Source organism: Vanacampus margaritifer, chromosome 17 (assembly GCF_051991255.1).
Source record: "Vanacampus margaritifer isolate UIUO_Vmar chromosome 17, RoL_Vmar_1.0, whole genome shotgun sequence".
Classification (NCBI taxonomy): Eukaryota; Metazoa; Chordata; class Actinopteri; order Syngnathiformes; family Syngnathidae; genus Vanacampus; species Vanacampus margaritifer.
The window spans coordinates 13,518,661-13,544,374 of NC_135448.1; the positions used below are offsets into that span (position 1 = coordinate 13,518,661).

Here is a 25,714-nt window from a genome sequence, read left to right on the forward strand (position 1 = left end):
TGTACGAGACAATTTGTTCAGTTTCGAGCAGACGTGGTTACTTGCGGGTTTTCTTTGCAGATAAAGATTTAACCCAGCGTTAGCACAATACGGTTTTTACATTATATATTCCATATGTCAATTAAGATTGTGAAAAAGTCTTGCCAAATCTGGTCAAGAGGCATTTATCGTCCTCTGGCTCTTGGCAAGGATGCATCAGAAAACGTGATCACAACTTTGGTCAGATATTTTCATGTACCTTCTCAACTCAGCAACCCAGAGTCAATACATGACACAAAAGCTCTTTTAATGATGATCCACTTGTCATAAAACACTACCAGTAAACCAGCCGCTAGATCAATAAAGATGGCTAGTTGAAAACCGGCCAGCTACTTTACTACATACTGTGTGTGCGTGATCTGGACTTTGATTTACACTTTGGTATTTTTCCCGTGGTATCTTTCCACGGGAAGTCGTGGAAATGACAGCAGCTGACGAGTTGGGTCGAATGTCGTCTATATACAAAGAATTTGCTGTCAATGTCTTTTTGCTTCAGATTGGATGTGCATGCTGTCGGTTGTAAATCCTTTATACCAAGTACTACCTAAAAAAATCAGATTGCTCAAAATGTCCTTTTTAATGTTGTATGGGCTCCCACTAGTCTAAACATTCTGATTGTGTTTGTGGAATATGAGTTAAGCAGCAAAATCCATCTCAGGTTGGGGGGGGCGGCCATTTTGACACTTGCTATTGACATCACAGTTGCTCAGGTAACAACCAATCACAGCTCGGCTTCAGAGAACAGGTGAGCCATGATTGCTGGTTTCCTGCTCAACTGTGGTGGCAAAATGGCCGCCCCCTGAGAAGGATTTGAAACAGGTTGATTTTGCTGCTTCGCTCATATTCCACTAACACAACCCAAAAACTTAATATGTACCTTTACCGATTACCTTTGTGGAATTTTGAGTTCCAAAATCCACTTCTTCTAATCTCACTCGATTTGAAAATGACATCCGTTACTATTGACTCAGGTAATGAACGATCGCGGCTCAACCTGTTTTCTAGCCGAGCTGCGATTAGTCGTCGCCTGAGCCATGAGCAACTGTGATGACATTTTCAGTAGACAAAATGGCCGCCCGCTGAGAAAGATAAAAACGGGTGGATTTTCCTGCTTAATTCATATTTCAAATGCAGACTTGTGAGGGCACATACAACACATTATTATAATGACGATTTTTGGGTTGAAGAATGAAATATCATTGCAAGTCACTAAAAAGTGAAATACAACTGAACTGTACTTGTGTAAGCCCGACTAGTAGCACACATTGAAACCATGAATGCAAAAAAACATCCAGTCTCATTCTTCGTGCTACATTTCTTGCTACTGCTCCTGCACGGAATTCTCCAACGCACCCCTGTACGGGTTGATGTTAAGGCGGCAGGCGGTTTTCTTGAAGCAGTGGTACAAAGCCACGATTGGGATGGCAATCACGGGCAACGCACAAAGTAATACGCTGATGGCAACCACCCAGCCTGGGTAGGGCTTGGCCTGAGTTTGGGGAAATAGTTCCTGGGGGACACACACGGCAAACATTTTAACATTTGAGTCAAGATGAATGTATTGATAGTGAGAAATGTACATTTTACTTACGTAATCGGGGTTCCACGTGCCGAATTGGGGAGGGTTCTTTGCCTCGAGTGCCACAAACGCAATCAATACCGCCAGGAGCATCAAAGGACTGACGACAGTCCAACAAATTTTCCAGTACAGATTGGGAGTCTTCCCGGTCATTAAAAAAATGTCGTTACTGAACCTTGAGGAAAGAGAAGATTTATTTACAAGAAAAAACGTGCATATTTTCAACATTATAAAGTGTCAAATTTGCGAGAAAAGTCTCACAAATTTACAAGAAAAATTTTTTGAATATTTTCGATATTATATAGTGGCAAATTTGCGAGAAAAATCTCACAAATTTACAAGAAAAAAAACTTGAATATTTTCGATATTATATAGTGGCAAATTTGCGAGAAAAATCTCACGAATTTACAAGAAAAAAACGTGAATATTTTTGACATTATAAAGTGCCAAATATGCGGGAAAAAATCTCAAATTTACAAGAAAAAAACCTTGAATATTTTTGACATTGTAGTGGCAAATTTGCAAGAAAAATCTCCCAAATTTACAAGAAAAAACATGCATATTTTCAACATTATAAAGTGTCAAATTTGCGAGAAAAGTCTCACAAATTTACAAGAAAAAAAACTTGAATATTTTTGACATTATTAAGTGGCAAATATGCGGGAAAAATCTCACAAATTTACAAGAAAAAACGTGCATATTTTCAACATTATAAAGTGTCAAATTTGCGAGAAAAGTCTCACAAATTTACAAGAAAAAAAACGAATATTTTCGATATTATATAGTGGCAAATTCCCGAGAAAGATCTCACAAATTTACAAGAAAAAAACCTTGAATATTTTTGACATTGTAGTGGCAAATTTGCGAGAAAAATCTCACAAATTTACAAGAAAAAAAACGAATATTTTTGACATTATTAAGTGGCAAATATGCGGGAAAAATCTCACAAATTTACAAGAAAAAACGTGCATATTTTCAACATTATAAAGTGTCAAATTTGCGAGAAAAGTCCCACAAATTTACAAGAAAAAAAACAAATATTTTCGATATTATATAGTGGCAAATTCCCGAGAAAAATCTCACAAATTTACAAGAAAAAAAACTTGAATATTTTCATCATTATAAAGTGTCAAATTTGCGAGAAAAATCTCACGAATTTACAAGAAAAAATTGAGAATATTTTCGACATTATAAAATGGCAACGACATACTTGAGTTATCACAAGTTGAAGAAATGAGTACCTTTTAATTCCGTGGATATACGACACTCCGATAACTTCGAAAAATGCAACAATGAGGAGGGGGATGGATCCCACGTAAGTGTTGAACACCTCAACCCAGTAGTTCCCAGAACCCAAGGTGAAGAGGAGAGAAAACCCAAAGGCGGTCAAGCAGACAATCCCTGCAAACAACAAAAAATCTTTCACATCCACTCACTTTAGCGCAACGTTCTCATTTATTTACAAGTACCTGTCCATAATTCCACAGAGACCCACTTTGGCACCAGCTTGAGCTCCCGGATGGGGTTGAGGACCCCCTCTAGGGTGCCAAACATGGAAGATAGGCCCAAGCTGAAGAGCATCAGGAAAAACAAGACCGCCCACAACTGCGAGTACGGCATCTCCAGCACCGCTTGGGTGAACGTGATAAAAGCCAGACCAGTTCCAGACGCACTCTAGAGGGGAACGTTCAAAACATTGCTAACAGGCAGACATCAATCCAAAGAGTTTTTTTCCCCCAGAACTCCATTACCTGGTCAAGGAAGGTGCTTAGCTTACACTCTTGCAGTGATGCTGTCACCTGTGGATATGTCGTGTTCAGGTACTCGACCAACCAGTTGTATTTTACATCCTCGCCGGGAATCTCGAAGTTGTGCTGTTGGGCAATTTCCATGGCCATCTTTACGTAATCATCCTGACAGTTTTCCAAGTCGTTGTTGGCTTTAAAGCCCAGGATGGAGAAGATGGCGATGGATGCGTATAGGGACGTGCCACTGTTTATTAATCCCACCAAAAGAGCGTCATTCTCACAGTTGTTGCTAAGATGCACACAAGAACAGCAAAATGACACAAACTATTTGAAGACGACTTTGGGTACAACAGTGGTCTCAAACTCGCATCATGGGGGCCATTTGCTGGATATTTTGCGGCCCCCAAGTTGGCTTTTTTTCCCCCTTCTGTGTCATTGCCATGGGCATAATTTCAAAGCGAAATATAATTCTGAAGTAGCACCAAGTGGAAGGAAAAGTTATCCTGTCACCCAGTCCGTCATGTCTTATTCGAACCCTTGCGCGAAGATAAAGGTTGGCGATGAGAACATTGTTGAGTCTTCTGCCCAGATTTAGTTATAACTGTTTTCATTTCCTCAGTAGAGCTTGGTGAGTGTATTTCCACATCAATGGGCCAGTGTCTGGGGTTGAAGTCAATGTGTATTGGCTGATATGCTGTAAAAGTGTAAAAAGTCTTATCTACATCCGGCTGTCGTCATGTGTATTGAAATCAGGACTAGGGGCTGTTTCCTGGGGGGGGGGGTTCAAGATAGTATAAGAATGCTGTGAGACCGCTGTAACTACACACTTGGGAGAGGAACTGCAGCCATTTGTCTGTAAACTTGCTTGTGTCCAGAATATTCTGTAAAATAAATCCTTCGAAGGACCTGTTCACCGATCTCCAGTCTGTATTCAGAAAATCAACGTTCTCTCTACCCGAACAACAACGAACACGCGGAAGACAGAGATTTTTTTTTTTTAATTTTTTTTTTATATGTATATATATATATATTTTTTTTTTTGTATGTGCGTGCGTGTGTATTCATTAGTTCACCTAAAACCTATAAAACAAAAATCCCATACTAATAATATAATATAATAATAAATTGCCAAATGCAGAAGCATCAATGTAAGTTATCACGATGTGGTGGCTCTCGCTAACAGGCAGAATTAAGTAACCAGAATTAGGTTAAAAAATTCTATATACGTAGACCATGTTTCAATAAATTTTGATATTTGGTTTTTATCTGAGGCAGATATTTTTTCCATTAAAATGTGATTTATGAGGAGGTTAGACCATTGGTCGATATTCAGAGGTTGTTTATTTTTCCAGTTAACAAGAATTGTTTTTTTTGCGATAGTAAGGGCTACAAGTGTAGATTGAAATTGTTTATGTGGTAAGTCAGTTGTTGTTAGGTCACCGAGCAAACACAAGTTTGGAGATAAAGGTATCCTACAGTCCAAAATAGCGGAAAGTTTTTCTAAGACTTTAGTCCAGAAATACATAACCGGAGTACATAACCATAAGGCATGAACATAAGTTCAAAGAGAGTCTTCTAACAACATCTAATTTCAAGAAAAATAGGAGATGGACTTCTTAGTTGTTGTTGAGCACAGACATGTTTTGAATGCACGGAGAAAGTTGTGCTCAAGAAATCCGACTTTACTCGACTAGACATGCTAAGAAGTATGCAAAGTACCAGGGAGCTGAGGAACAGGATTGGACCAAGACCGGGTCACCATTCTGAAGAACCGTTATTGTTCTGAACTGTTACTAATAAAGATTGAGAAAACTGGCTTCAATCTACTTTTTCTCGATACTTGAACCCATAGGGGCCCGCGCCCTGGAAAGCGTGGCGGTTCCGGCCGCGTCCGGTGAGCCCCCACCGGCACTTGAAAATCCGTGGGAGAGGGTGTGTAAATCTCGCGCCAGGCCGTACCCAAATCCGCAGCAGGTCTCCCAAGGGGAACGGCCTCTGGCGGGTAAGGGAAGTCGACAAGTCAGATCCGTAACTTCGGGACAAGGATTGGCTCTAAGGGCTGGGGATGGTCGGGCTGGGGTGCGAAGCTGGGCTGGGCGCGACGTTGACGTTGACGAGGTGGCGCGGACTTTGCGTCGGCGCGGGCGGGACCCCTGCCCATTTTTTTTGCAGGATTCTTGAAGTGGCCCAGACCCATCTCTAGTGAACCCCACAGACGTTGAGTTTGAGACCCCTGATTTAAAAGTTCTTACTGCTGATTGTTGTAGCTGGAAAACGCTATCAGACCTCCGAAGGCCACCGAGAGCGAGAAGAAGATTTGCGTTGCGGCATCAAGCCACACGTGAGGGTTCTTCAGCACCTCCCACTGGAAAAAAAATGTACATCAGACTGTTGAGTTGAGATCCGTCACGCTGAAGCGTCTGCCAATAACTCACGTCAGGCGTGAAGAGATACACCAGTCCATCTATGGCTCCCGGCAAGGTGAGGGCACGACCCAAGAAAATGGTCAGAACCACGTAGGGCAAAGTGGTTGTCACGTAAACAGCCTGTAAACAAAGCCAAATGTAACCGCAAAGTTGAGACAAACCGGTCGGGATTTCTAGCCAAACACGGACCTTTCCCATGGACTTGATCCCTCTGATGAAACAGATAAAGATTAAAAACCAGGCACAGGCCAGGCAGACCACCAACCACCACTGCGGAGAACCGCTGGTCTCAATGTCAGGAGTGATGTTGAGGGTCTTCCGGTACCAGAAGAAGTTGACCGGGGTGCTTTTCGTACATTCTAGAGTCAAGTCTGCATGGAGCAATGACCGAGTATGATCATTTAGACAATTGCAATGTTGTGATTCATTCTGCTAATGCTAATGCTAACGTTCTTGAGAAAGGCCATTGCTGCCACCCGACGTTAACTGCCCAATCCGTATGTGGCTTTCTCAGTCATGGTATCTAAGGACTACAGTGTGATTTATCATTACTTGTGTCATTCGCCGGACACTGGCTCCATGGCAGAGGGTTTTTGAACGAGTTGTAGAAGTACCACAGCACCCAAGCCAGGACCGAGTTGTAGAACAGGCTGACCAGGAAAGATATCATCATGGAGCAAATTCCTGTAAAGAAGAAAACAAGTAGCCACCACATCTACTTGACACTAGGGATGCACGTTAATTATCGGTACTTATCGACCAATTTGACATCACCAGATAATACAGAAGTCTGCCGACAATAAGAGACTTGCCGCGTTGGTCCATCTGTTGTGGTTGTGGCTCAAGTTGTGCCCGACTCCTCAACCCCTCCCATCTCCTACGGTAGTGTCGCATATTTGTGTCGTCATAATGCGCACAACGGACCTCGTGTTGACAGAAGATGCATCATGGCAACATCGCCAATGTAGGCTTTCTTTACTTTGTCTTCAGAAAATGTTACCCACGCGTTTTTTGTTGTATTTTTTTTAAACATGACTATTAGGGGTGTGCCAAAAATCGATTCTCATTTAGTATGATTTCAAATCGATTTTAAATGTCCCAAAATCAATTTTATTTAAATTATTTTATACTGTCTTGCCCTTGTTTGTGTGTGCCTTTATTGGGAGCACTGTTCATGTTGTACACGATTTGGCCACTTAGGGGCAGTGTGGTTCCGCTCATTCTGATACACTGTAGATACAGTTGTAGCCACATAGAAGCAAAAAGTCGTGATCAAGTTATTCCAATAAGTTTTTTTTTGCAGTGTAGTATGTTAAGATGCTTCTCTATACATTCCTAAAGCGTTTTGAATGAATAGTCGTTCTTATGAGTGATAAAAGTGCCACGAGTAGCGCGCTAATTAACATTAGCGAGTCAGACTGCAGTAGATCATGATCAATTCTTCGCATATCTATAAATTAAAGCAGAAATCAGTGTCAATCATTTTATTTATCTAAAATCAATTCTGAATCGAATCGCAGACCCAAAAATCGGAATCAAATTGAAATGTGAGACAGTCAAAGATTCCCAGCCCTAATGGCTATTATGTTTTTGCAAACAATTATCGGCTTACTTATTGGTTATCGACACTTTTTAAATGATCGGTTTATCGGTTGAAAGTAGCATTATCGTGCATCCCTACTCGACACTAAAGGATCACAATAGTCTCAGGTCGCCCACCAACTCCACCCATAAAGGGTGAGATCTCCTTCCACACTCCGATGCTTCCCTTGCGGAGTTTCTGTCCAATCGCCAACTCCAGGTAGAGCAAGGGGAGACCCTCAAACACCAGCGATATTCCGTACGGGATGAGGAAAGCCCCTGACAATTCAGGAAACACTTGTTAAGAGTTTTACTTGACCTACTATGTCAATGTCAGAACCTTCAAAAACGGAATGGATTGTAAGTAGATTGTTTGTATTTTGACCAAAGTATGTCCGAGACCCTCAATTGTTTTCAAAACAGGCTAAAGGTTGACATCTCACCTCCTCCGTAAGTTTGGCACAGGAAGGGAAAGCGCCATATATTTCCAAGTCCGACTGCAAAGCCAATGATGGTCAGCAGGTACTGCACCTTGTTGTCCCACTTGACTTCGTCCCCCTCCCCGGTCTGCTCGTCTAACTCAACATTTTTGACCATGTTGAGCTGGAGGGAAAAAAAATATAGCGCAAGATCGCAAATGATGTGGTAATAGTGCAACACATTTTGAGTGTGACTATTTCTTCCTTGTCTCTCACCTCGATGCTGGAGAATTTCTCGCCCGCTGTATTTTTGCAAAACATCCCGACTTCTCAGGGTATGCGATTTCAAGAGTACTGTTTTTTAATGGCCACCAGGAAGATAATATGTCTGCGAAAAGAATCACATTTCTTCAATTTTGCGTTATGCAAAGTCAGCGTGACAATTATACACACACACACCCTCTTGAAAGTGAGAATTCAGAATACCAGTATGTTTCTCTTAAAAGCCTTTCATGTCACTTTCCCATGTGACATAAAAAAAACAAACAAAAATATTTTATATAAAATATAAATCAAATCAATTGTTTTTGCAATTTTAGATTGAATTGACTATTTACTCCAAACACAAAAGGCAAGACAGACATCCAATATATTTTTGGGCCAATTTTATTTATTTATTGCAACAATTTTAGATGCTGAAATCAAACTCGCCACATAAAAATCATTGTGTTAAATCTGCATAACTATTTTTTTGGTTTGTTTGAAATATTTAAAAAGTCTAGGCGTAACTTGTGCCAAACAGATTAGAATTAAAGCAATAGTATTGAACATATGTAAAACAATTTACATTTAATATGACTTTTACATATTAAAACTAGCTTGGGAGCGAGAACTCGAAGAGCGGAGAGAAACTCACCTCACCTTTAGGAAGGCACTTTCACACTAAATGTCTTCTAAGTAAACTGCCCAACCAGACTGTATGTATTACATATTGAACCCTTCTTCTTCTATACCTTTGAACCCTTTTGTCTTTAATATGACATCACAAAGATCACATTTTCTTTTGGGTGGTTCTTTTCATCAATGACAAACCACACAACAGGTCAAAGTTATGGTCAATTCAATTGAAATAGAAAATAATACATTTCTTGGAGTAGTTATTGATGACAAATCTTTCTGTAAAAGGTGTTAATTTGTGGAATGATTTTGGAACTGATCTGAAACGATGTCAGTCACTTGCTGAATTTGAAAAAAAATGTTTAAAAGCAAAGTTGAAAAAAACGACTTAAATCAGTTATGATCTGTTAAAATTGTACATATGCTGTAATTTCTTTGTATGTGTCGGTATGAATGTAACGAAAATTGTATATGTGAGTATGAGGATATGATTCATAAATGTATTATGGTATATGCCTATGAATTTCACGTGGATATGTTGCTGGCAAATGTGCGTATGACTAGGTTTATACATTTTTCTTTAGTTGAAAAACAACAACGGCTTTCAGCACACCACTAGTAATTTGTTGCATCACCCCTGGCTCCAGAGGCATGGCTTTAATGAGTGATACATCATTCTGGCTCCAACTTTCTCTGATTTGCTTTTGTCAGATTAGCTTTATGTTTTAAAGATTTTTTTTTTTTTTTAATGTTCTGTCTTGCCTTTTAACAACCTTGCCATGTTGTTTGTTCTTGGTCCAGATTTTAGCCCTATGTAATGCCCCCCTCTTGTTTTGAAAATATAACTGTTACCACATTTATCTTCATTTCTTTTAGTGTTTCTTAAAGTTAGAAAGTTGCCATTTACAATTATTGTGTCAAAATTAAACCACTGAATGAACATCCCCTGAGACTGGAGATTTTTTTTAAATTTAGGTTCCGACATTCGTAGTTACACGGATCATTGTTCTGGATGCAACATGGAGTGAATCAATGCGTATTCAAAATAAAAGTAACATTATAACGTTCGTTTGAGTGCGCTTTCATCTCGCTCTATTTTGATATTAACTGCTGCCATTATATTTTATTTAAGGGTTTCTTATAGTTTTTACTCGTAGTGTAACGAAACGAAACAATACTTGTTTTTAATTCCTTTATTTTGAAAGCAAGAATCTATATTGTTGTTCTTCCGTCGCTAACCCGTGAACCCAAAGAGGAAGCTGCAACGTTTGACAGCTTGCTGAGAAGGTAAGGCGACGCACAAATAAATGTGATTAAGTCAATCGGGTGCAAATGGAAATATATATTTATGATCATGTGTGCTATGATTACCCGTTCGTTGTATTGCTCCTGGAGGTGTTATAAGTCGACTATCGTGCACTAGCTAATTGGCTAAGCTACAAGAGAGCTGTCAATGGACATGTATAATAACGTTGTGTCCGCTTGAATTAAATACTAATGTGTACTTTTAACATCTAAACGTAAACTCATCAAGTGTGTTAGTTTTTAGTAGATTCTGCTAAATGTCAGTGCTCTGTCAGTGCAGTCATGCATCCAGATTGCTTGCCTGCAGGATCTGGTTTTGTTCAGATACACGAAACATGAATAATAATTTTATATATATATATATATATATATATATATATATATATATATATTTTTTTTTTTAGTAAAACAACATCCAATTTATTTTAGATTAAAATAGAAATAATTAACGAGGAAAGCTCTTTTTAAAGCCAAGCAAAATTAAGTAATATTTTCAGAAAAAACATTTTTGAGAATTATTTTTAAAAGTAATTTGTTATTGAAGAAAAAACATTTTGTCAAGAAAAAAATGGAATACAGTTCAATACTAAAAAGCCACTATACGACATTGATTGGTCATACATTTTTGAGAAAATGGGTTAATATTCGTGAATGGTAAAACATGAACAACAAAAAAGTTCTGTGTTTTCTAGATTTAAAAAAAAATCATGGATTTTCTCAATAAAACATTACAAATTAAAATGGGAGATTTTCAAAATAAAATGTAATATTTTTTGAGATTAAAGTTCCAATTTTACGAGAGTACTACTACTTATACTAACTTTAATTTATGTTACACTAGGGCAGCCAGTAATACAAGAAGAGGGATTTTTTTTTTTTTTTATGGAAGACGTTGTCAGTGGTCTATTTTCCAGACCGAATTTCAAGATTAGTCATAATATTAAAAGAAAAAATGTTAGAAGAGAAAAGTCACATTTTCAATATACTTCTTCTTTACGTTTGCCCGAAGGAACCACATGGGAAAATGAGTGTCCCCGACTACCTGCAATGTGCCGAAGACCACCAGTCTGTTCTGGTGGTGGTCCAGCCTGTGGGCAACGTGCCCGAGGACCAGTTCTTCAAGATCTACAAGCGCATTGCCAGCGTGAGTCAAGTGACCATCCGGGACTCCCAGCGGCTCCTCTACATCCGCTACCGCCACCACTACTTGTCGGAAAACAACGAGTGGGGCGACTTCCAGACGCACCGCAAGGTGGTGGGCCTGGTGGCCGTCACCACCTGCGGCTCCTCCAAAGACTGGCCTCTGACGGCCGAGCACTTCCACGCCAAGAAGGAAGTGTACGGCTCCACGCTGTACGACTCTAGGTTGCTGGTGTTCGGGCTGCAGGGGGACATCGCCGAGCAGCAGAGGACGGACGTGGCCTTCTATCCCAGCTTTGAAGATTGCTCCGATGTGGAGAAGAGGGTGGAGGACTTTGTGGAGTCCATATTTATCGTTTTGGAGTCCAAACGGTTGGACCGTGCCACCGACAAGTCGGGTGATAAGATCCCGCTGCTCTGTGTGCCCTTTGAGAAGAAGGACTTTGTGGGTTTGGACACTGACAGCAGGTGAGTGGAACTTTGTAGAAATGTCCAAACTAGAGCCCTGGGACCATTTGCTGCCCATTTTTTTTAGCAGCAATTTCTTATCGATGCCACAAGATGGCACCAAAACACTTAGAACTGAGATGATCATAAAGCATCAACACCATGTACAAATAAAATCTTAAATTAAAAAAATTTTTTTTTTTTTCTCCAGTCATTCTCGATGATTATTCTGATCATTTTAATCAATCTAATAAACCCAACAAGTATTTATTTAAAGAGAGTTAGATTTATTTAGCTAATTATAAAATCCAATTTTTGATATGATGAACTCATCAAATTCATTTGATTTATTGCCCAGCCCTATTTTGTAGTTAAATCATTCATCACAATTCCAAACCACCTTCACATGAGGCCCATCTGAAGATCGCTAGCTAGCTAGCATAACTAGCCTAAATCCCACATTAGCTCAAACGGACATCTTAAAATGGAAATGATCATAAAACATCAACACAATGTATCCGGGAACACAATCGTAAGCCAATGATACATGTAACGATTGTATTCACTTATTTAATTCTTCATAACAATCAAGAGGCTCAGCATTCGTATTAGCTAGCGTACTCGGCTAAATAAACTGATGTGTCATCACACGTGGGTCATTTAACTCTTTTTGGCATTTACACAGTCATAAATGTTAGGGAAATACCGTTTAGCAAAATTGGAACAGAAAAGTAGACTCGACGCAACTTTTAGTTTCACTTTGCGCGTGAGGCGCATTCAAGAACCGCCAACAAAACTTTTCAAATGTATATGAAAAAAAACGTGTTGAATGAAATACATGTAAATAATGTCGAAGTAGCCCTCGCATCTTTTGATTTTTCTTTTAATGAAAGAAAATGTTCAAAGGATTTCTTTGTCCTCCATCTTCATTTCTGTTTGTTCACCTTGCTTTATTTTGTTCTGCCTTTTTTTTTCTTCTTTTCTTTCATACTGTCCTGTGAGTTTATTGTTGGGTGCGAAAAGGTGAGACATCAGACTCCCCTCGCTGTATCCCGTGTTGATCCCCAAATCACATGTAAACACGTACATAACTGTATACGTTTCAATTACAGTATAGTGTTCCCCGAGCCTTGCTGTGAATAGTGAAAAACGGAGTAATTGACCCCCTCAAACCCGAAAAGCTTCTAATTGCCTATAGATGGCAGCAAAGAACTACAAAAAGCTCCTTGTTGTTCTTTGCCTGTGACCCCACCCCCATCAACCCCCCCCCAAACCCCCTCCACCCACCCACTCAGTACATATCATCTCCTCTCCTGGTACCCAGCAGAAATCCAGCTGTAGCAAAAAAAAAAATAATAATTTGGGTGGGGTGGGGGATGTATCGTTTAGGCTGTCCTAGTGATGCCTGTTCAAAATTTCCATTTCTCTTCAGGCATTATAAGAAGCGCTGCCAGGGACGCATGAGGAAACACGTCGGCGACTTGTGTCTCCAAGCGGGCATGCTGCAGGACGCCCTGGTTCACTACCACATGGCGGTGGAGTTGCTCAGGGGCGTTAATGACTTCCTCTGGTTGGGGGGTGAGTCTGCGACACGGCACGACTCCGAGGACTGGCGCAAGGTGTTATGTTTGTGACCTCAAGTCGGTACACACCTAGAAATTCAAAGTTTGACCGGTATGGGATTTTTTTTTGGGGGGGGGGGGTGTTGTTGACAAAGTATGATTCGAAGCAAACAAGCAGAACACTGCAAGATTAAACTGAATCACTGTAATTAGTAGCACAAGGACTGTAAGCTGTATAATAGTCTGATATGCAATAATGGCGGACATGGGATTCCACAGTTGCGAAGATAATTTACACATTTATATTATTCGTATATTAGGTAATGGTGGATGCGAGAATTCACATTTGCAGAAATGTTAATTTCACTAAGATAATTTACACATCTTTAAAACACGGTATATTAGTCTTATATTGGATAATGGCGGTCATGGGAATGAACGGTTTCACTACGATGCAACTCGCATGGCGTTGAGCGGGAAAACACTAGCATGCTCTCCTTTAGCTATGAACAGCAAAGTCGTATTACAAGTAATGAGTTTAGAGATAAAGTAAGACAGCAGCTATGCTCGAAAACCGGAAAGGTTACGGCTCAAGATAGCTTTGACAAGGAGATTGTAAGGTTTAAAGTGTATTAAATATTGATCATATGAGTAATTTTGCACCACAGTGTACTTAGTTTAAGATCTACATAATAAACGGTCTCAAAATTGCAAAAAAAAAAAAAAAAATCAATTTAGCTTTGCAAATGGGCTGTTTTTTTTTAGTAAATTTTTTATTTTTTTTAGTTAATTTCATGACAAAACATAAAAATGCAAAATTTGAATAAAAAGAAGCAGTTTGTGACCCTTTTAACAGGAAATATTTGCCTTGCACATTTAATTAAGTCTGTGACAAAAATATGGGAACAAATATTTCCATTCTCATCGATTCAAAAGAGTTCAGATCGATTTAGATTTTTTGGGCGATTCGATTTAATCTGATATTGAAACATCAATTCTTCTTAAATATTAACGGCATGATACAAAACTCCACAAACATTGAATTCCACAATTAATTTTGCAGAGACAGTAACTGTTATTTTTTTTAATTCAATAATTGTAAATATAAATTAAAAAGTGCAATTTGTCAGGTCTTTCATAAATGTAAGAAGATACTTTTAAATTCATGTGAAGAGTACATTTCAAGAAAACAGTAAATAAGACACAAAAAAATCTGATTAATTCATAAGAAACAGAGATATTAAAATAATCGATTCATGGCTCGAAAAGGAAAATCGCTTCAATATCGATGATTCGATTTTTAAAACCCAGCCCTAATAATTTTAATTTTATGTACAAATAACATGTACATGAGTATAAAATTTTAAACACTTGGTAAAAAAAAATACATTCACTATTACACATATTTGTACGAGTATATGATGACAAACTGAAGGCATTACTCAACCATTTTAAAAAAAAAAACACTCTTTACTGTCCATGCATTATTAGAGTAATAAACAAATAATTGTATATACTTCCCACTTAACTAATGATGGACAGGTTGATTATTACCTTCACCCACTCAGTGGAAAAGCATTTGTTCAGCCTGTCACTGTAAGTCATCATGACATTTTTCAGAAAGGGGCACCTCACAAAACATTATAGTCAATTTGTATACAAGAAAAAACAAAAAAAATCAAATTTTCCATATGTCCATCTAATTGTTTTTATTGTTGTTGTCCAGCCGCGTTGGAGGGTCTGTGTTCGGCATCTGTCATATTCCACTATCCCGGAGGCACGGCGGGGAGGACGCTCATGCACAAGGCAAATATCTCGCAGCCAGCTGATGCGGGGAAACGTCACAGACCAGGTGAGACCATTCACTGCTGTTTGATTTACATGAGATTCAATATACTTTAAATTCAATATTCTCTGTGTGAAATGGCTTTCAAAATATGGTTACTTCTGTATGTTTGGACCACATTTTTTTTTTTATGTGATCTAAATCCACTCCATTTATTAACACGCAGTTAAAATGGTGTCGCGTTCCAATTCACGTCAACCCTGTCGCATTTTGAAATCCGCCTTTGTGAAGTCTATTCCCCATGCTACGCTTTTCAGTGAGCTCATCATGAAGGGCCGAGTGTTCCTCATTCACTTTTAATAATTAGGACTCAGTCAGAGAGGTCTGGTTTTTGTCGACCTCAATCACAGCAGATCCGATTTTTGGCAAGCGGCCTTTGCTGGCACGGCCACGACGAGCCCTGCCAGCATCACAATCGCTTCAATCTTTTTATTTTATTTATTTTTTTTGTTGTTGCCGTCCCTTGCCTCCCATCTGATGCTTTTAGATCATGTTTGCGTCGCTGCGTGTACTCCCTGCCACATAATTGGCTGATTAGATATGAGTGCATGGCCATAGGAGAACGAGCGTGATTTCTGGCCCGTGTGTTTGCAGCATGTCCATTGCCTGATTAAGGAGACTAATAAAGTGTTTTTTTTTTTTTTTTACAAAGATGGAGTTTTGACACATCACGTCTTTATTTTATTTTATTTTATTTTATTTTATTTTATTTTATTTTATTTTATTTTATTTTGTTTTATTTTGTTTTATTTTATTTTATTTTATTTTATTCATTTATTTATTTTTTCTGGAGAGCTCAGTATTGTTCAATTGGTAATTTTACCGATTTGACATGTCATCATCATTGCTCTCTTTTTTACATTTTTTTATTATTATTTTTTAATTTTAATTTTTTTCATTTTGTATGTGTGTGTGAGTGTGTATTCTTTAGTTCACCTAAAACCTATTAAAAAAAAAAAGTCTTATTTTTATTGACCTGTCTTTAACCAATTTGACCAGATAATTTGTTTTTAAGGGATTTTTGGGATACAGTATAAAGCAGGGGAGCGCAAGGTTTTCGCTTTTTTAAATCTGGACCACCACGCAGTTTCATAATTTAATTAAGTGGAGGAGAGGACAGGTAAACCCACGAATAGCGAAATTCCGAGTATACCTGACGCCCGTTGAAATGCAATTGGTGTGTGTATACATTCAGTACAGTATACCTTTTCCACTAACTGTTGGAAAATGGGGACAAAAATCCAGCAAAACCTAAAAAAAAAAAAGCCCCCCAAAATATTAAAATATATTTGAAAACTTGAATCCGCACGGGTCAAGTGACTACATTATTTTAATAAAAAAAATAATTTATCTGCTTAATTGATATATTGCCATTGATGAAATAAAAATGTATTAGTAAAATAAACAATTTAGTATGTTTAACATTTTTGCTTATATTAATCATTCAAAGGAATATACAGTAAATAAATTATAAAAATACAAACAAGAATAATGATTATTACTAAAATAAACAGTTTTAAATACACATTTAAAAAAAAAAAAAGTTTGCCCAGTCCTTGTCTAAAGAGGTCCAAAATTTTCTTTACAATAATACAGGTATTTTCTATGGGCCCTCACTTGTTTCATTTGAATTAAGCAGAGAAATGCAATGTTTATTTTTTATTTTTTTTAATTCATATCAGTGAGCTGTTCCACCCAGCCCCACTAGTCTAATCACAGTATTCTGATTAATATTGTGATTGTGGAATATGAATGAATCAGCCAAATCCACTTGTTTTTATCTATCTCTGGGGGCGGCCGTTTTGTCACTTGCTTGTCAACTGAAAATGACATCACAGTTGCTCAGGGCTTTGGTTAACGAGCAATAACAGCGCTCAGCTGCGAACGTCACATGTCCAAACGCAGAATACAGATGAGCTGCGATTAGTCATTGCCTGACCCCTGAGCAGCTTGAGGTCATTTTTAGTGGACAGAGAGTGGCACGTTACTAATTATTTTTTATTCCTTTACCTTTTCACTTCTATTTTCCCTGAACAGAAATGTCGAGGTGTTTTTTTTAAAAATGTGAAACGTTGAGCTTCACCTCTGAGAATCTTAATAAGGGCTCATCTCATTTTGCCTTTGAAGTGTGGCTAAAGTTAGCTTAGCAATATTTCCCTTCTTTTTTTCCCCCTCAAGCTGCTCCGAGTCCTCTGTGCTCATGCTTTGAAAACCACTTGTTCATACTCAAGCACCTTTGGGAGTAGTATATACATATTTGTAAGAATATGGAACTAACCACAGGTGTTGGAAAAAGTAAAAATTGGAGTTTATAACAGAGCAGTGCAAACTCATTGAGTGGTGTGTCGGGACTAACGCTGCTAACATTTCTCTGTGTGTCAACCTGCATTCTTTCTCTCTGTAGGGGCTCAGGAGGTTCTCATTGACCCAGGTATGGCTTCTAACCCAACGTAGCCTCTTCTAGTTGCATGTTTTCATCCTTCATCCCAAATATTTAGCACCCTAATTCCTCAAATTTGTGTTATTAATTTAATTATTGCCATCGCTGGCGCAAATGAGTTCACCATTTTTTTTCCTCATGCTGTTCTTAAAATGTGTTTCTTATTCTTGTGAATTTAAATTTCTGGCCATTATTAGACTATTTGCCCCGTGAACCCAATTTTCCGCAAATTTCACTCGCCAATTAAGTATGGTGGATCCGCGTTGTGTACGTGCCACTTACCTGTGCGTCCAACATGGCTGCTTTGCTTAGCTTTTTGGCTTTGACATGATAGCTCTTCTCTTGTCGTTTGTCACTCGGAAGAGTCAGATCTTCCCTCGGCCTAGCTGCCAAGTCAGGGGCGGAGAAACTGTGTGTGGGCCGTCTTATGCAAATTAGTTGTTTTCGTTACAATGACATCGGAGTGGCTTGCTTAACAAACACATTTTTGGGAGATAATTGCATATGCAACATTGCTCTTGACAGTTCTGAATCTAGCTGGCTAAAGAAATGCAAAGTCTTCCTTTTGTATTAAATCACATAAAGTGCAAGTTTAACCAAGCATCCTGATCACAAATTAGATATGCCGCACACATTCTGCACAGCTGGCCTGAGTGTTTTGTTTGCATTTGTGGATTATTCACGCATCGAGCAGCGGAGTCAAGTCCCTTCTGCTGACTTCCTTTTCCCCCATTTCATCAGCCTGGCAGCAGACCGTGCCGTGCCGCCTCCCGTCCCACACTAATCAGCTCCTCTTCCTATTTCCGTGAGTGCAGGCGCCCTCACGGCCAACGGCATCAGCGCCGACACCAGCGCCGAGATCGGACGGGCTAAGAACTGCCTGAGCCCGGAGGATATTATCGAGAAGTACAAAGAGGCAATCTCCTACTATGGGAAGGTAGTTCAAACATTTTTCAATGAATTCATAAAAGCAAGCCATGAATAAAGTGTCAAGTCGGACTTGTGATACGCATCCAAAGCACCAGGGGGCAGTATTAGCTTGCTGGGACTGAGTTTGAGGACAATAGCTTGAATTGTTGCTGTTTATTACTCACTTGGACCATGGGGGGGGGGGGGTTAACAAGCACAGGAGCAGGTTTAGTCTCTGGGAATCAAAATTTATGAGTCAGCATTTTCCATACTTCCAAGATGTATTAAAACACAACATACATAAGAATGGGCTCGTAACACATGCCCATCCCTCAGAGCTTACTGAGAGCTGAATAGGCTCATTGCCTGTTGAGGGCCCAGAGCTTTATCTTCATTATTATAATTGGCTTTTTTTTTTTTCTACCTCCCCCCCCTCCACACCTGTAGATGGATCGTTCACAATGAAATTACACAGCTATTCAGTTATTAATTGAATTTTAATAAGCAGACAATGAGTGTGGAAGTGGAGGTAAATTAATGGATGGCAAGCTAAATCAAATTTCTAGTCTGAGTGGAAACAGCAGGAACTCACAGGAAGTGAAAAAAAAAAAAATCCGACTTGAGCAAGTTTGTCGTTCCACTTGTGCGCCACAGACGTTCCGAGAAGGGACTTGATGTGTTATTGGCATGTGAGAGCAGGTGTGCAAATAAATTTTATATTTCATCAACCTCCTCCACTTTTTAGTATAAGAATGCGGGCGTGATTGAGCTCGAGGCCTGCGTGAAGGCGGTGCGAGTGCTGGCCATCCAGAAGAGGGCCAGAGAGGCTTCAGAATTCCTGCAGAATGCCGTTTACATCAACCTGGGACAGGTACGCCATCTTTGTGGGACTGAAAGCTTTTCCTATTTACGGTAACCGGATTATTCGTGATTTTGGAGAATCATTTGTAAGTGATTTCCATTGCCTTTATTGTTAGTTTAAACCAAACTCGGATGGTTCAGATGGCTTGTTTACTCCAAGTATGGCAAAAGTGTCACGCACAAGCGCCACCATCTTGTCTACCCTATCTTGACGCTCCTCCCCAGCTGTCCGAGGAGGAGAAGATCCAGCGCTACAGCATCCTGTCGGAGTTGTACGAACTGATCGGATTTCGCCGCAAGTCGGCCTTTTTCAAGCGCGTGGCCGCCATGCAGTGCGTGGCCCCCACCATCCCGGAGCCCGGCTGGAGGGCCTGCTACAAGCTGCTGCTGGAGACGCTGCCCGGATACAGCCTTTCCCTCGACCCCAAGGACTTCAATAAAGGTAGTTCGGAACACATGGTAGGAGGGGAAGAAAGGATGATTTTAACGGTTTGTTAACTCGCCTTTATCCGTATATTATGTTTGAAAAATTACAGCCAGTGAGTCAGACTCGGAACAGATTGGCTGCTTAATCACAGGCTGTTTATTGAATATGAGAAGATAACAGTGTAGATTGAATATCGTTACATCAAGGGCTTATCTTGAGATTGTTCAAATCGAGGACAATAATAAAGAAATAAGTCTCATACTTTCTTTACTTTTTATACTTGTGGTCAAGTAAAAAAAAAATGTTTTGTTCAAGAGTCAAATAAAAGACAGACATGCATAGTTATTGTGATGTTAAAAACAAGTGACAAAAAAGGGGAATTAATGTGCATTTACAACAGTTCACCAAAGCATGTTGCGTATGTCAAATACAGCAATTTCGGTTCTTTGTGGAAGTTACGTTCCACACCAAACCCGCTGTAGGTGAATTGGAGATCATTTTTTAGTGTCAGCCTTAAAACGCAAGTATTTTATAGTGTAAGCCTTAAAAATGCATTCTAATTTCAATTAGGGATGCTCGATACAACTTTTTTTTTTTCAAACCAATACCTGCACTCAACTCCAGTAGTCACCGATACCAAGTACTGATACCACATGTACTTGTGACACATACAATTTTCCCCAAAAAAACAATGACAGATATTCTTAAAGAAAGATCTATAGAAACCAATTTATGACATGAATGGCAATTTTCTATTCTTCTAATTTCTAGTTCATGATTGTGTAACGGTCACAAGATGGCTGCTGATACTGGTATCGGCAGCTGTCAGTATTCACCCATCCCTTATAATTATAATGTGTTGTTTTATATCCAACACTTTATTATAGTTAGGGTTGTTCTTGAACTATTGCACTCCTACCACCTGCATCTCTCAATGCAGCTCTGCTTACCTTTTCCCGTTTGTCTGACCGTTGCGTGAACATGACCGCCCTAGTTTAGCTTCCAAGTCATTGGTCTTATGTATTATTTTATAACCGCTTGTTTTGTGCCAATTTAGCAAAACTGTGTACAAGCAATTAAAAAAAAAATCTATTTTCCATAACAAGCCCCTCTTTACGTTTGATCATTTAGTTATTGGTATTGTTTTACCAGACAAAGGCCATCTCGCATCACATACTCGGGTTTTCGTCGTCTTTCCAGGAGTGCCTCTTGAGGCTTTTCTGCATTCAAGCAAACCCTTGAAAAAAAAAAAGAGAGCCGGTCTGCTTTTGTCGGGCCTCGGCGGCAGGCCTCTCGGCTGGGGAGACTCTCAACCCCTCGGCTCTTCGCAGCCACTCCACAGCCTTTTGAGCGCTCGCCGCATAAAAGATGGAAACACAAGGGCTCAGGGACGTCCGTGTTATCTCCCATGATCGCTATTTAAGAGACGCAGGAAGAGGATCGGTCTCTTACAATGGCTCGCCTCGTTTGCCCTTTTTATGCGCTCAATAGCAACAAGCTGCAGGTTTGAATGAGTCAGTTAATGTGGTCACGTAGCTTTTACTACCATAATAAAAATCACACAACTAAGCAGTATGGCTGTATTATTATGCCTTCTTTTTATAAATACAATAGAAGTCGCAAGTAGAGCATAATCCGTTTTTGTAGCAGAGCTGGGGAAATTAGCTAAATAGTGTATTGTTACTTTATAATAATACAGCTAAAGAAATAGTAGCAAGTAGTCCTTCAAATAATTACTTAAGTAGTCATTGAACAATTACTTCAGTACAGAGTAACTGGTGAATAAATCCTGATTTATTATTTGAATAGTGCATGAATGAAATCAATAGAAACTTTCAGGACATTCCAACTTTAGGGGTTCTTCTGTGTCTCTGTTTCTTGGGCCACTTTTGGGACACTCTACTTAAGAGGTGCCCCCGTTTCTGTGGTTTTATTGTATCACAGTTTCTTGGGTCAATTTTGTAATGTTCAACTTTTGGGGTTCCACTGTGTCCCAACTTCTGAGGTTTCAATATATCACTTTTTGGCCATTCAGGTGTGAAGGTTCTATTGTGTCCCCACCACCATTTAGGCTGTTCAACTTCAGAAGTGCATCACACGTGTCCCTGCATCTGAGGTTTCACTGTATCCTAGTTTCTTGGGTCAATTTTGGAACCCTCAACTGCAGAGGTTCCCTCGATCCTGTTTCTTAAATCACTCCTGGGACGGTCAACTTCAGAGGTTCTACTGTGTCCCAGGTTCTGATGTTCCACCGTATCCCCTTTTCTTGGGTCACTTTTGGGACTTTCAACTGTGGAGCTTTCATTCATTGTGTCCCTGTTTCTTGGGTCACTTTTGTGGCATTGATCTTCAGAGGTTCCACTGTTTCTTGTGTTTCTTGTGGAACAATCAACTTGAGAGGTTCATTGCGTCTCTGTTTCTTGGGTCCGTTTTAGGACGTTTAGCTTCAGAGGCTCCACTGTATCTCCTTTCCTTGGGTCAATTTTAGGACGAGTAAAGTGGGTCCACTGTTTCCCATCTCTTGTGTCACTTTTGGGACAATCAATTTGAGAAGGTTCCACTGTGTCTCTGTTTCTTGGGTCAGTTTTGGTATGTTCAACTTCTGAGGTTTCACTGTATCCTAGTTTCTTGGGTCAGTTTTGGAACACTCAACTTAGGAGCTTCCCTGGATCCTGTTACTTGAATCACTTCTGCGACGGTCAACTTCAGAGGTTCCACTGTGTCCCAGGTTCTGATGTTCCACCGTATCCCCTGTTCTTGGGTCACTTTTGGGACTTTCAACTGTGGAGCTTCCATTCATTGTGTCCCTGTTTCTTGGGTCACTTTTGTGGCGTTGATCTTCAGAGGTTCCACTGTTTCTTGTGGAACAATCAACTTGAGAGGTTTATTGCGTCTGTTTCTTGGGTCCGTTTTAGGACGTTTAGCTTAAGAGGCTCCACTGTATCTCCTTTCCTTGGGTCAATTTTAGGACGAGTAAAGCGGGTCCACTGTTTCCCCGTCTCTTGTGTCACTTTTGGGACAATCAACTTGAGAAGGTTCCACTGTGTCTCTGTTTCTTGGGTCAATTTTGGTATGTTCAACTTCTGAGGTTTCACTGTATCCTAGTTTCTTGGGTCAATTTTGGAACACTCAACTTAGGAGGTTCCCTGGATCCTGTTACTTGAATCACTTCTGGGACGGTCAACTTCAGAGGTTCTACTGTGTCCCAGGTTCTGATGTTCCACCGTATCCCCTGTTCTTGGGTCACTTTTGGGACTTTCAACTGTGGAGCTTTCATTCATTGTGTCCCTGTTTCTTGGGTCACTTTTGTGGCGTTGATCTTCAGAGGTTCCACTGTTTCTTGTGTTTCTTGTGGAACAATCAACTTGAGAGGTTCATTGCGTCTCTGTTTCTTGGGTCCGTTTTAGGACGTTTAGCTTCAGAGGCTCCACTGTATCTCCTTTCCTTGGGTCAATTTTAGGACGAGTAAAGTGGGTCCACTGTTTCCCATCTCTTGTGTCACTTTTGGGACAATCAATTTGAGAAGGTTCCACTGTGTCTCTGTTTCTTGGGTCAGTTTTGGTATGTTCAACTTCTGAGGTTTCACTGTATCCTAGTTTCTTGGGTCAGTTTTGGAACACTCAACTTAGGAGCTTCCCTGGATCCTGTTACTTGAATCACTTCTGCGACGGTCAACTTCAGAGGTTCCACTGTGTCCCAGGTTCTGAGGTTCCACCGTATCCCCTTTTCTTGGGTCACTTTTGGGACTTTCAACTGTGGAGCTTTCATTCATTGTGTCCCTGTTTCTTGGGTCACTTTTGTGGCGTTGATCTTCAGAGGTTCCACTGTTTCTTGTGTTTCTTGTGGAACAATCAACTTGAGAGGTTCATTGCGTCTCTGTTTCTTGGGTCCGTTTTAGGACGTTTAGCTTCAGAGGCTCCACTGTATCTCCTTTCCTTGGGTCAATTTTAGGACGAGTAAAGTGGGTCCACTGTTTCCCATCTCTTGTGTCACTTTTGGGACAATCAATTTGAGAAGGTTCCACTGTGTCTCTGTTTCTTGGGTCAGTTTTGGTATGTTCAACTTCTGAGGTTTCACTGTATCCTAGTTTCTTGGGTCAGTTTTGGAACACTCAACTTAGGAGCTTCCCTGGATCCTGTTACTTGAATCACTTCTGCGACGGTCAACTTCAGAGGTTCCACTGTGTCCCAGGTTCTGAGGTTCCACCGTATCCCCTTTTCTTGGGTCACTTTTGGGACTTTCAACTGTGGAGCTTTCATTCATTGTGTCCCTGTTTCTTGGGTCACTTTTGTGGCGTTGATCTTCAGAGGTTCCACTGTTTCTTTTGGAACAATCAACTTGAGAGGTTCATTGTGTCTCTCTTTCTTCAGATGTTCAACTGACTTCCGGCATATTCGGTTCCACCGTATCTTAGTTTCTTGGGCCAATTTTGAAACGTTCAACTTCTAGCCTATTGATTAAAATGACAAATGGTGCGCATGGGCCAAGTAAGAACCCATCAAATTTTGGTGTCGATCCAAATCAAAGTGCAATGAAAAGAGGCCCTTAATGGATCTCGTCAAATAATGCAGTCATTTTAGCAATATAATACAGACACATGGGTTTATGTGCAGGTGTCAAGGTTGGAACGGGTCCTAATTAGGATTGTTCCTTATGTGGGGGACCAAGTGTGACTGTGCACTTGTGTGAAACAGTGTCTGCCTTCAGGCAGTGGGGATGCGATGTACGTTTGTCAAGCGGCACACTCGGTGATGCATTCTAATGAGGCGGATGCGCTCGACGGCGATGTGGCACTAATGTCTTTTTAAGTAGCTCAAGACCGTGCTAAAATCCCCAGTCAGCTCAGCTCACCCTTCTCAGTACCCCCCCCCCCCCCCCTCCCAACAGTTTCATCTGACAATTCCCTTTTTTTCCTATTATTTTTTTCCTTAATGGCGCACTTAATAGATACTCCCCAGTCTGAAAGCACCACTTCAAGACATTTTTGGGGCAGGCGGCAGTCCGACAGATGGAAGTCAGCTCATTTATTTGTAGGCCGCTTCATGTGCGCAGATTCACAATTGATAACATCGCTCGTGAAGGAATTGCATTTAGCGCTTGTACAGGAAGCAGCACAAGCCAGAAGGAATAAACTTCAGGGGGGGGAAAAAAAAAACCCCGCTGACAACTAAAAAGCATCTCGGATGTGATTGGACATTATTGCAAGTCGTGTTCCAGCGAGATTGTTTTGCGAATATTCGCCCGGCTCTCCGCTGCGGTCGCTGTCAGCCCCCCCCCCCCAACCCCGCCACATCCTTTTCCCCTGGCTTCTTTTTCCCACTCGGTGAGTCAACAGCGGACAGCTGCGAGTGAAGCAGGCAATCTCGTAGGGGGGCTGCTGAGGGTGTTATGTAATGCTTGGTTTCAGGCTGGTATGCTTTTAGGGTGTCACTGGCTGTGGCGGTACCACGCTGAAGGAGCACTTCGGAGTCGTGAACCAGCTCGACAAATAACACTCTTTCACCCGGATGTCACACAAGAAAAGAAAAGAAATCGCATTTGGAAATCCTTCCATTACTGCTTCGAAAATGAGATCATACTCATAAAATGCAGTTTATTTCTTATTACGTTTTCAATTTTACAAAACAAAACTTTTTGGGCTGGAAAGGTTCTTTTAAATTCAACTTAATGAGGAAAAGTAGCTCACTACTTACAATGAAAGTAGTAAAGATTTCCAGAATCTGTACACTTTAAAGAGCCTGTAAAGCACAAATAAATGTATTTTTATTTTTATTTGACACGCCACAGAGAAAAGTGTTGTTAACAATCCTGCCAAATTTGAATGATTAAAAAAGTATAAAATATGGCTTTAAAATCGTGAAAATTCAAGCCATCCTCTTCTACTTTCCAAGATGTACGTGCACTCTTGGCTGACATTGAGGCACTCTAAAGCGACCCTGTTAGACCAAAGCCCAAGTGTATTTGCCAGCTTGCAAGATAAAAAGGGTTAGGTTAAAAAAATATTTTTTTTTCATTAACAACCCCCCCCCCCCTCCCCCCTTTTTTTCTTCATTTATTTTCCCTTTCGGGCGTAGTATTACAGCGGCCT

General features: G+C 40.1%; 2 protein-coding genes across 6 annotated transcripts in view; one reads left to right on the forward strand and one right to left on the reverse strand.

Annotated features, from left to right (window-relative positions):
- Positions 1-267: 267 nt before the first annotated feature.
- Positions 268-8,797, reverse strand: LOC144037311 (sodium-dependent neutral amino acid transporter B(0)AT3-like). Of its 2 annotated transcripts, none has more exons than XM_077548690.1 (13): positions 8,714-8,797; positions 8,069-8,180; positions 7,817-7,976; positions 7,512-7,652; positions 6,345-6,476; positions 5,982-6,163; positions 5,802-5,912; positions 5,619-5,731; positions 3,370-3,655; positions 3,088-3,292; positions 2,860-3,019; positions 1,631-1,793; positions 268-1,549 (listed from the first exon to the last, which is right to left on the reverse strand). In XM_077548690.1, the coding sequence occupies exons 2-13, from the start codon at positions 8,111-8,113 to the stop codon at positions 1,361-1,363; spliced, it is 1,887 nt and encodes a 628-aa protein (XP_077404816.1). In that variant the 5' UTR covers positions 8,114-8,180; positions 8,714-8,797; the 3' UTR covers positions 268-1,360. The 2 variants fall into 2 exon arrangements, with proteins under 2 accessions (XP_077404816.1, XP_077404815.1); XM_077548689.1 differs by having other exon boundaries at positions 8,709-8,771.
- Positions 8,798-9,901: 1,104 nt separating this feature from the next.
- Positions 9,902-25,714, forward strand: part of trappc9 (trafficking protein particle complex subunit 9) — a 147,476-nt gene continuing 131,663 nt past the window's right edge. The window contains exons 1-9 of one of the 4 annotated variants that reach the window (XM_077548869.1): positions 9,902-9,976; positions 11,004-11,601; positions 12,574-12,604; positions 13,014-13,159; positions 14,870-14,995; positions 17,394-17,420; positions 18,245-18,366; positions 19,084-19,209; positions 19,425-19,641. In XM_077548869.1, the coding sequence (XP_077404995.1) occupies positions 11,019-11,601; positions 12,574-12,604; positions 13,014-13,159; positions 14,870-14,995; positions 17,394-17,420; positions 18,245-18,366; positions 19,084-19,209; positions 19,425-19,641 (1,378 nt within the window). In that variant the 5' untranslated portion in view covers positions 9,902-9,976; positions 11,004-11,018. Of the gene's footprint in view, positions 9,977-11,003; positions 11,603-12,573; positions 12,605-13,013; positions 13,160-14,869; positions 14,996-17,393; positions 17,421-18,244; positions 18,367-19,083; positions 19,210-19,424; positions 19,642-25,714 lie in introns of all 4 variants that reach the window. The other 3 variants (XM_077548871.1, XM_077548870.1, XM_077548872.1) reach the window with 3 other exon arrangements.

What these genes read in the sequence shown, in the direction of transcription:
- LOC144037311 (XM_077548690.1), bottom strand. Translation starts at nt 8,113, where the DNA reads ATGTTTTGCAAAAATACAGCGGGCGAGAAATTCTCCAGCATCGAG. An exon ending in GTGCCAAACTTACGGAGGAG is followed by an intron (nt 7,653 to 7,816) that starts GTGAGATGTCAA and finishes CTGAATTGTCAG; the next exon opens with GGGCTTTCCTCATCCCGTAC. An exon ending in TGTATCTCTTCACGCCTGAC is followed by an intron (nt 5,732 to 5,801) that starts GTGAGTTATTGG and finishes TTTTTTTTCCAG; the next exon opens with TGGGAGGTGCTGAAGAACCC.